Source organism: Lepidochelys olivacea, assembly GCF_965140295.1.
Source record: "Lepidochelys olivacea isolate rLepOli2 genome assembly, chromosome: 4".
Classification (NCBI taxonomy): domain Eukaryota; kingdom Metazoa; phylum Chordata; order Testudines; family Cheloniidae; genus Lepidochelys; species Lepidochelys olivacea.
In genome coordinates, this window is record NC_140414.1 from 37,130,470 (window position 1) to 37,142,081 (window position 11,612).

The following is an 11,612-nucleotide window of genomic DNA, read 5'->3' on the forward strand; positions in this document are numbered from 1 at the left end:
TTAGGTGTCACAGTTACAGAAAGAACTGCATCTTAACTCCTTTTAGTCCCTCCGAAGAGTATCCCCTCAGCTGACAGGGATAGTTTCCTGCACCTCTCATTGGGTAGAACCCTGTGGTCAAACCACTCCTAGATTGGATCTCCAAGCTGCAGATCCCTGGTTCCCAACCATGTTAATGCGACAGGCCCAGCCATGTTTAGCACCTCAGACTCCAGGAACCAATGACCACTGAGGTGGTTGAAGTGACTCAAAAACATTTTCTTCAAAATGAATTATTTATTCACTCACCCAAAAGTACGAAGCACACAGAGTTACAGATTAAAAAAAGTTCTAAGGGAATGTTTCCCTTTAACTAATGTTTAATCTTTCCTTGCAAGCTTTCATACATTTCAATGCGTGCGCCCAACAATTTACTATCAAATATACAATGCCTAAGATGTCTATATTGCATGTATGTATCCTTACCCTATAGGAAAATCAACATCAACACCATGAGCTGTCATGTGGTATAGTCCAAATTTAGCCAATTTAATATGTCCCTGTAAAACAAAAAATATATTAGCAATGGAACTTTACATATTACATAAGCCACAGAAAAAATTAAAAATATATAAATTCTTTTAAATTGTGCTAGCAACCTGATGAGTGTCAGAAAGAGCTGGAGACTGACATTTTCTAGTGTCCCAAGTGTTTTTAAAAAATACAAAACCTAGCTTCTCAGGTCCCGATTCCTATATGCAGACAAAACTTTACTGAAAATTAATGAGAGCCTTTACTTGTGTGGGAAATAAAATGCACACCACACTAAAAGAATATTAAGCTAAGTTTCCTTACTTTCTGTGCAGTCATAAGCAATGTTCCTTCATTCTTTTCTTCTTGCATCCAAACCACATTTTTTCCCCAACTACTTCTACTCAGGTTTAAAAATCTGAGTGCATTCTGTCTTCTCTTCTCCCTCATTCCATTTATCACTTAATTTATTCAGTCCCTCTCCTTCCTCCATTCCCATTAATTCCATACCTAACTTTCATTACCAGCCTCCTCTCCAGCACTAACTCATTCCTTTTCATTCGTCTCCCATCCATAATGATGTTAGAAGAACATTTTCTGCATATTAACCCTATACATTACCACAGTTCCTTCCTCTCTGAAGTCAGAGCAGTGACATCTGTGCTGCTTTAGAGAAGGTTACGTTAACGCTCCCAATATAAAGCCAGGTTTTCCAGGGTTATTTAGTTATAAAGAAATAACTGCAGGCCCAAGCCTGACATACAAATTCTCATTTTACCATGGTCACAAGTCAGGCTGCACCCAAATGGCTTTGATGTCTGGGTGAAGACTACAACACATCAGGTTTTTAAGCAATTTAAGGGGGGGGGTGGGGGGAATCAACCCTTTAAAAGTCCATGTAACTGCTCTCTCCAGCTCCCCGTCTCCTGTCATCTATTTTAAGTCTTTAATATCATCTTAAAATCCTGAGTATTTTTGTTCCTCAGGGATTTCATTTTCTATTAACTCAGTTTTCACCAAATTGAAATACATGTCATTTACCCAAAGCAAGGAAACAGAACAGAAGTGTTTCTGCTTGTTCCCTTTCCCACTTTATTGCAAAGGTAGGATTTGAGATGAGAGGTAGTGGTAGCCCCATTACTATCTGGCTCCTTTAAAGAGGAGTTTAAAAAAAAAAAGCACAATTAGGCTCCTTAGTTTCAGTGCACTGATGTGACTGCTCTGACTACATCCTTATGTTTTTCTTGCTTTTTGTGCATGGCATCTATATTCCTTTCCGCAAACTAGAAAATCTGTGACAGATGAGAGAGAGTGATCAGAATTTGGGATTGTACTGATCCACTCAGATTATGAAACAAATAAATACACCACCATTTAAAAAGCAAATACTAAATTCTGTTCGCGAGAGAGAGAGAGAGAGGGGAGGAGATATACGCAGCATTACCCACAACTACACTTAAGGGTTAAATTATCCTACAGCAGTAGTCAAGAAGGTCTAGGAATGCCAATACAAAAAAAAAAAAAAAAAAAAAAAGTCACAATTGTACAACTTCCTTTAAAAAAAAAAAAAAAAAAAAAAGACAAAGGGTAAAAAGCCTGGGCTGGGAGATGTGGACGAAAGAGACGAAGCTGTAAACACATCTGAAATTCTATACATTTTGAGAACACTTGTTGTTTTGACTGTAAAAATGTCTCAATTATAGAAAAATTTCATCCAGAAGGATCCCACAGCTATTTCTCACTGTCCAGGCCCCAAAATGTACAACGTGGCACTAACTTTGATTGCTTAATAGGATATTCCAGTAGCCTTACCTCTCGATCCAGGAGAATATTGTGAGGGGAGAGTGCTCGGTGGACCATTCCATGTTTGTTCATATATTGCAAACCCTGCAATACCTCAAATGCTATGCGTAAAATCCTTGAAAGGCTGCAAAGTAGAACAACATTCTGTACCCATTTCCTTTTTAAAAAAATCGCAAATAAGTATGTAAGTTATGGACACCGATGATTTGATTTCCTTTTGTTACACTGCTACTCTAATTGAGCTATTCCTTCTCATCTGATGATGAAGTTTTTGTGAGCGGGGATTATTTGCATCAGGTTGAGGGGGGCAATTTTTTTCCACACAATCCTCCACACTTGCAAAGTTTAGGCTTCATAAGGAGCTTGCAAATCTCTTTCCCAATCTGAGGCAAAGTTTAAATAAGCAAAATCAAAATATATTTTTTCATATTGTTCAGTTATGTTTGTTTGCTGCTTCCTAGTTATAGTTTAGTTGATGTCACCAGATTTCCTCAGCCAGTTTATTTTTCACATCTAGCAGCAGCACTCATTCTTCACCAAAGGTGGTGCGGGGGGGGGGGGGGGTTCAGTCACCAAAAAACTAGTACTCAGAACATTCTGGAGCATATCACAAGCATCAGTGAGGGTAGAGGTAGGAGGGGAAGGTAAATAGTTGATCAGCTAGGGTAGGGAACACAAGCAAGAGGTGCAAAGCAAGCTTGCTGGGATAAAGTAGGTGTATAATAGTAGGACGGTGTCTGAGCTAGGGCAATTATATTGGGGAGAGGGCGAGGAAAAACAAAAATAATGCCAGGAGAAGCAGCATCCAGAAAGTCAGTTAATTACTCCATCTTGCACCTCAGTCCCGTATTCTACTTGAAGCTAGATTAATTCCTTAAATCTTTTGATTCTCATATTCTTCATACTCAGACTGAAGGATTTGTTCTGAATGCTGTGCACTCTCCACCCCCGCGAACTCTTAATCACCCCTTCATATAATTGCCCTTGGCCAGAGACAGTTCCTCCTACATGGTATTACCAACTCTACTTTAGAATTTACCTCCAAAATGAACCAATGAAATAAATTCAAGTGGCTGGAAGACGGAATCCCCCCAGGTTTAATGGAGGTGGTACACAAGGTGTATCAAAATGGTTAGCCTGACAAGAGGGGAATAAAAAATGTTACTCCTTCAGTAACTGCAGTAGCACACTCCTCCAATTGGAGTGAGAGACAGCATATTGTCTAAGCTGGTAGCACAGAGGGCAGGAAAAAACACAGTGATCACTGCAATTACTTGAGACGCAGATAACTAGAGTACTCCATTTCCAGAAAGGTCATAAGGTTATAATACTGTAGTATGTACCTCGTATATTAAGTGCCATTTATAAATCCTCAGTATTCAAAGTACAAATTCTCCATCTTGCCTTAGTCATCAATATCCCCTTAAGGAGAGGCTGACATCAGTGACAAATTGTACTGAATTCTGTGCAATATTATCCCACATATTATTAACAGTATTATCCCACAAGGAACTGAAAATGAACTAGCACACTAATCTCACTTGCAACAAAATAGACTAGTGCTGCTGCCAGCCTCCCTGGACAGATTTAATTTGAACAAATGTTCTACGGCACCCATACACTACGGTGTTGAACTTGTCAGGAATCTGCAGGATAGAGCATAGTTTACGTGCTTATAAAACAGTATGTAGCACACTCACCTCACCTTTAAAAAATAAAAATAACTGCATTAAAACTGATCCTTGTTTTGTGCAATTTTTCTCCGTGGATATAATAGTGAAACTTAAAGTAGTTACTCCAACATGTGCTTGCACCCCAAGAGAGTTACCAATTACTGTGACAGCTTTAATAGACTCTTATTGCCTTCCCTGCAGTAAAAAAGAATCTCGCTCTCTCTCTCTCACACACACTCCACAACTGTGTGGTCAAAAACCATGGAAAACATCAGAATGATAAACAGATTGCTCTTCGCTAGCCCTCTGCACAGATACTTGTTTATAAAGAGATACCATCAGAGTTAGGCCCTTAAATTTAGAGGGCAAGATCCAGATGCAAGTCTTCCAGATTCCAATAATTTATTTATTTTTATTTTGAATAAATTCTCACACTGTTTGGCCACTCAAACTTTCTAGACCAGTAGTTCTCAAACTTTTGTACTGGTGTCCCCTTTCACATAGCAAGCCTCTGAGGGCGACCCTCCCTCCTCCCCCCATATAAATTAAAACACTTTCTTATATATTTAACACCATTATAAATGCTGGATGCAAAGCGGGGTTTGGAATGGAGGCTGACAGCTCGCGAGCCCCCATGTAAAACCTCATGACGCCCTGAGGGGTCCCGACCCCCAGTTTGAGAACCCCTGTTCTAGACTTTAGATGAAAACAAAAACCAAACAAATATCCACATTTCAGGGTCTGTCCCTGATTTAAAACAAAACAAAACAAAACCAGCATGTCCCAGGTTGGCTGATTGTCAAGGTGAGCCTCTTGTTTAAGATACACACTTAGATGTTGCTAATAACAGTTTTAAACCAGTGAAGTCACATAGCAGTTCCACAGCAACAGATGGACATCATAAATAAAAATTTAAAATTTCATTGCAGACAGAGTAAGAAAACATTGTGGTTTGTTAGAGACATCTTCATTAGTAACAAAGGAAACAGAAGAGCACTAGCTATTTAAATTCCTTTATGTATGAATATTCTCAGTCTCCCAAGTAGTTCCAGCAAAAATGTTTACCTTTACTGGATGTGACAGGAATTTTAAATTTATGAAGTCTTTAATAATGGTGCAACAGACACTTGTTTATAAAGAGACACCACCAGAGTTAGGCCCATAAATTTAGAGGGCAAGGCCCACATGCAAAAGTCTTCCAGATTCACTAATTTAATTTTTATTTTTAATAATGGTGCAAGGTAGCGAATACACAAATGCAGTTCTGGAAGCAATGCTACCACCTGAACACCCAGGGCGAAGAGCTTGATCAATGTAAGGATACCAGGTCCCTCCTAGTCATTCCTGGGACAAACACAAGGAATATGACTACTAAAACTTAGCATTATGTAGTTGATAGTTGAAAAAATAGTTTCTTCACATTTTCAGTGTGCTAGTCGTTCCCAAGCTCTCATAATAAAACGCATAATAAAAGATATTAAAAATCATCTTTCATTCTAACAGAGCTTAAAAATGTTTATATCATTAGAAAAGGGGTCTTTGGATGACCAGTGATTTGTCAAGCAAAACACTGAGAATGAAGTAGCAGGTAGAAGATTTCACAGTCAGGTAGAAGATTTCACAGCGAAGTAGGGATATGGTGTGAATGGTAATCTATCTTACAAAGCGGACAAATGCACCATGTACCTGAGCTATATAGATATTTTCATCCTCTGAACAGATGACAAACTCCTTCATAGATTTTCACCACAACTTCAACCACCACCACCCATCCATTAAACTCTCTCTGGAACACTCACATACCAGCATCAACTTCCTGGACACCACGATCTGCTTCAGCAATGAACAACTACCCAAGAAATCTTATCTTCAGCCAGGCACTCAGATACCACAGAATATGCTCCGAGGAGAAAGACCAGGATATACACTGTAACACATTCAAAATCACCTTTACCAAACAAGGATGATCCACAGAAAAGTAGATCGCACCGTGGAACAGGTCACCCAAATACCCTGAGAGAACCTGCTTCAATACAAGGAATAAACCCCCCTTCAACCGCCTACCCCTAGTTGTCAACTACCACCCCACACTGGAACCCATACAGGGTATCATCAAACAATGACAACCCATACTCGATGGAGACCCCATCCTGAAAGAAATCTTTCCTGAACCCCCTCTTCTGGCCTTCAAACAACCCCCAACCTCTCCAAGTTCATCATCAGAAACAAGCTCCCCACAGACCAGGACACACCAACTCAAAGGGGCACCAGACCCTGCCAGAACAACAGATGCAAAACCTATAGTCATATCTCCACTGCTACAATGATCGACACCCCAACAACGCACCTTTCAAGATCAATGGCTCCTTCCCATGCCTATAAAAACATGTGGTTTACCTCAAACAGTGTACTAAACACTCAAACAGCAACTACAGGGGTGAAACCTGATAATCACTATGCTCTCAAATGAATTCACACAGGAAAATGATAAAAGACAAAAACACCGTATTATCTGTGGATATATATATGGAGTGATCACAAAGTGATCTCTCTATATCCAACCTATTAGTACTCAACCTCAAAGAAAACCTGCACAACACATTTAAAAGATAAGCCTGGGACCTTATATTAAAGTTAAATTCATACCTTTGCTAGACACTAAAAATTATGGACTGAATAGAGAGACTGGATTTATGACTTATTACAACAATGTATATAAACCCATTAACACAACCCCCGGCCCCTCTACCAGCAGCTCTCCATTCTTTCCTTTCCCTCCTCTGACTGGGGGCTAACTAACCAGTTCACTTTGAATGGTCCCTTGAAAAATGTATTGATCATCTGTAAAACAATCTGTTCCATCTTGTATTTAGCTGTGACATTCAGAGTAAGTCACCCAGATGTCAAGAAGAAGTCAAAAGTTTGACTCTCTCACTAACAGAAGCTGGTCCAATAAAAAAACATTACCTCACCTGTCTTGTCTCTCTTAATAGGTCATCAGACACACTGTAGGACAAAGTGGTCCCTTGAACAGAGGGCCTTAGAATGACTGCATTTGAAATAAATTTCTTAAATGGGTATCTGCCTGAGTAAAGATATACTCAACTGTTACACTAGAGGGCCTCAGCTGCACACCTATCATTCTTGAATTGAGTGACCACACAGAATGGGTAAAAGCGTGGCCACAAAACTACTCCAAGAATGCCTGAAAATGTCTTCAGATTTTTCTGTCATTAAATACCAGTTCCAGAATGATGAAACATAAAAGTATCAGAGGGATAGCCGTGTTAGTCTGTATCCGCAAAAACAACAAGGAGCCCGGTGGCACTTTAAAGACTAACAGATTTATTTGGGCATAAGCTTTCGTGCGTAAAAAACCGACTTCTTCAGATGCATGGATAAACATCCATACACTCCATGCACCTGAAGAGGTGGGTTTTTTTTTTTACCCACGAAAGCTTAAGCCCAAATAAATCTGTTAGTCTTTAAGGTGCCACAGGACTCCTCGTTGTTTTTAAACATAAAAGAGAAGGTCTGCCATCCTGATCTCTGTAGTTTCATTGACTGACAAAATGGATTAAAAATGTATATGTAAAAATACGAGCACATTTGCTTTTCATATTGATCAACCTTTAAATGGTGAAAAAAATAATCAATTCAAACTGCACTGCATCCCAGTAGCCAAAAGCTATCACCATAGCATCTCAGTGCAATGGTCACTGAGAAACAGAGTATGCACATCTTCCATAAGTAAACAAATACTCTATTACCAAAACTTTAATGCTGTGCATATCAGATACCCTTCTTTAGGAAAGAGTATTGCTTGTGGTTATTACCACTATGATTTACGTTTAACTGCTATTAGCCTGACAATCGTATGCAAACTTGAATGATTGCAAGTGAGTGAGAAATGGGCAGAAGAGGCACTTTATGCACCGACATAAGGCTGGGCACAACAGCAGTCTTTGTGCTCCCCAAGCAAACTGCTTCAGGCTAGCGATGCATCTGGCCTTCTCAGATTGCTTTGGGTCCTTCCAAGTCTCTCCAGGTACTAATGGAACTGTCCCACCAGGGGGTGCACAAGCTGTACCCTCCCAACTTACACTGCCACCTGGAGATCCCACTGACCTTGCATTACCCCTTCGATGATAATGGGTTTTAGTCACATTTGATTCCTTAGTAAGCATTTACTTACTTGCTCCAAGTGAATAAGATGACTTGGGCTACATCAGTGTTCCTCAGAATGGGGAGGGGCCTGAGAAGCGGTACTTGTCCAGAGTACCGCTGTTCCAAAGTCTTTAGCTATTACAGACATAGAGAAAGCTTCAAAACACAAAACAAATGTAACTTATAAAGAGAGGTCTGCCCAAATTTGCAGAGAGTTTGAAACAATAGCTCCATGGTGTAAACTGCCCCATGCATTTTAATGGATGCTCATTTAGCAAGTGTCATAATATCATCATGTCAACCATCATTAATATCATCATGTCAACCACTTCATTGCTCATCAAAGCAGGTAAGAAATAAGTACCACCATATTATGAAGACCTATCCCAGCCTCTCTTAAAAGCAGTGGTTCTCAAACTTATTTGACTTCTTTGTGTCTGTAGTGATTTATGCTCCCGCCCCCCCCAGTACATATATTGCCACCCAGCTCTGAAAGCAGCGCCATGCCAGCGGCAGCACAGAAGTCAGGGTGGCAACGTGAAAAGTGATATTCATCAATATCACTTTTCACAGCAGACTGAATGCCCCATTGCCACCTTTACTTCTGAGCTGCTGCTGCCACCCTGGGGTTGACAGCCAGAGCCCCGCCACCTGCAAATGAGTGATTGGGGATGGGGGGGTGCAGGAAGGAGAGCCTGAACTGCCTCCTGGTGAGGAACTGAGGGGGAGGACAGCCCAAGCCCAGATGACGGGGCTCTGGCTGTCGGCCCCAGAACGGTGGAGTTCCAGTTGTCTCCTTTATCCCCGCCTCCCAGGTGTTCTCAACCCTTCTGCACAAGCTACAGCCACATGGGACTGAAAGCCAGAGCTCTTTAAAAAAAAACAAACAAAAAAACCCACACATAGCTCCTGCCTCCCTTAACACATTCCCGTGCCTCCTCTGGGAGGCCCACCCTACAGTTTGAGAACCACTGTCTTGAAGTTTGTACGCACATGTGGGAGGATATATGAAGGACTAGCAAGGGGGATCGAAGATGTATAAATTAAGATATGTAGGCCTTTAAAGACCACGTGTTAGGGTGTCAGGTGAAGGTCACCCATGGTTTCCCTTTCCTAAGGGGGCAAGGAGGAGACTTCTAATGGGACTTGTGATCTTAAGTCACTTAGATGCTTCTGAATTTACCACCTTCTATAATCATGTAAAAAAAATATTTCAGAATTCATCTAAAAGTATTGTTCTTGCTTAGAAGGCCATTACAGATGTTAATATCAACAAGATAAATTGTCAGTACACAAACTACAACTAAAGCGTCTTTGGAAAGCCTTAAAACTTTTTTTCACTTGGGCATCACACTACAAGAGAGACAAGAATGATATTACTGAACACTCCGGCCTACCATGAAACCTTGCTTCTGGGAAGTAAAATGGATTATGGATCTTAAAAGTTGTTTAACAATGAAATTGGTGTGTTAAAAAGATGTGCCACGTTTTATACAGTTACCATTATGGCACGTGATTAAATATGAAGACATTCTGCATATATATTTATAAAAAGATGACACCCATTAGATCATCCAGCCAATGCAGGGTATTCCCTCCAGAACATACATTGCTGCTTAAGCCAATCTATTTTTAAGTTCCTCAAGGGTCAGAATTCTACTTTTTCTGGGAGACTGTTCACCAATAACATCATAGCATGAGTAAGTATTGCCTAATGTTCAGTCTAAATCAGAGGTGAGCAAACTATGGCACGCATGACCCTCCTGCCCGGCCTGGAAGGCTCACCCCCGGCCCCTCCCCCGCTGTTCCTCAGCTCACTGCGCTGCCAGCACAATGCTCCAGGCGGCGCGACGGGGCTGCGAGCTCCTGGGGCAGCGCAGCAGCATAGACCAGCCTGACCCGGTGCTCTGCGCCGTGCGATATAGGGGCAGGGAGCAGGGCGGGTTGGATAGAGGGCAGGGGAATTCAGAGGGGTGGTCGGGGGGTGGATAGGAGTCAGGGCGGTCAGAAGGCAGAGAACAGGGGGGTTGAATGGGGGCAGGGGTCCCGGGGGGACAGTCAGGAAGGATCGTGGAGGGGTTGGATGGGGTAGCGGGGGGCAGGGGTTCTGGGGGCAGTCAGGGGAAGGGGTGGTTGGATGGGGCAGGGGTCCTGGGGGGGGTGGAGCCTGTCAGAGAATGGGGAGGTTGGATGGGGCAGGAGTCCCGGGGGAGGGGACTGTCAGGGGGCGAGAAGAGGGGGTGAGGGGGCACGGATAGGGTGTGGGTGCCGGGCCACGTCACCCTCCCCTAACCGGCCCTCCATACAATTTTCGAAACCCGATGCAGCCCTCAGGCCAAAAAGTTTGCCCGCCCCTGGTCTAAACAAACATACACCATTACATTAAGAACACCACCCAAGCAATACACTTTGTACTGCTATAAATGATTCTTCTTCATCCTGGAGGTTTACTTCAGTCACTTCAAGAATATCCTTGAAACAATTGGCTCAATGTAGCAATAAACCATGGTAGGCTTTTGAGGGATACCTCAGATGCAGTGGATCAGCTTCATGCCAACCACCCATGAAGTGCACCAATATCATACTCACTAATGAACACCACTGTTTTTCTTGTTACAGTGGAGCAGGATTTTTTTTTTAATTAAAATTAAGCTTTGAATTTTATTATATATATAGATATATTCAAAAATTACATATAGAATTTCCACTTATAACTGTTTGCAGGAGAAAGAAAAGTAGGGAAAAACTTATAAAAAGAACCCACATACTAATTTTCTACTATTAATGTTTTTCAATTTTTTAAAAATAGGTGTTGGATTAATCCAACAAACCTCTTTCTCCTCCAACCTCCAAAGAATTCATCTAATGGTCAGATCCTACAATGGTCCTTCACTGCCAATGCATATATTTAAATTTATATATTGTATCCTTGTTGATGCACAAAGTTAGATGTTACATTTATCATTCTTTATAAGCATTCTAAACCAGCAATCTTCCATCAACACTGTCTTCAGTGTTATTTTTTGCACTAGTCCAAACATTTCTTGAAAGATGGGATGTCTGAGTGGTATTAATATCAGGTCCAAAAATCTTAAATTCCCTAGAATTATAGATACTGACAGGACCAAAGACTCAAAGATCAGAGTTTCATCCTTATGGAGGTAGATAAGTGAAACACCATGCAGTTTACTGTGTGAACATCTTTCAGGCAAGACCTCAAGAGGTATCTATGCTTGGTGTAGTCTTAACAGTCCATAGCTTTGTTTGGGTTTTGCCACAGATAGGTGTTTGCTATACATGTTGTGCATCAGGTCTTGTCTACACACTTAGGTCATAGCAAGCTGGGTGGTAAATCTACCCTGAACAAGCCTTCCTCACACAAAGTGTCCATATGGACCCTCTGGAGGTTCACTAAAAGTTCCATAAAGCACTCTGTAAATCTACCCTGTTCTGAAGCGA

General features: G+C 41.3%; 1 protein-coding gene across 5 annotated transcripts in view; it reads right to left on the reverse strand.

Annotated features, from left to right (window-relative positions):
• Positions 1–11,612, reverse strand: part of TBCK (TBC1 domain containing kinase) — a 210,826-nt gene that overhangs the window by 151,718 nt on the left and 47,496 nt on the right. For all 5 annotated transcript variants that reach the window (XR_014711230.1, XR_014711231.1, XM_084625510.1 and 2 more), the window contains exons 4-5: positions 2,323–2,437; positions 466–539 (exon numbers count right to left, since the gene is read on the reverse strand). Coding sequence is in view for 3 of the 5 variants with exons in the window: in XM_084625510.1 (XP_084481636.1) it covers positions 466–539; positions 2,323–2,437 (189 nt within the window). In the remaining 2 variants the exon portion in view is untranslated. The remainder of the gene's footprint in view (positions 1–465; positions 540–2,322; positions 2,438–11,612) is intronic.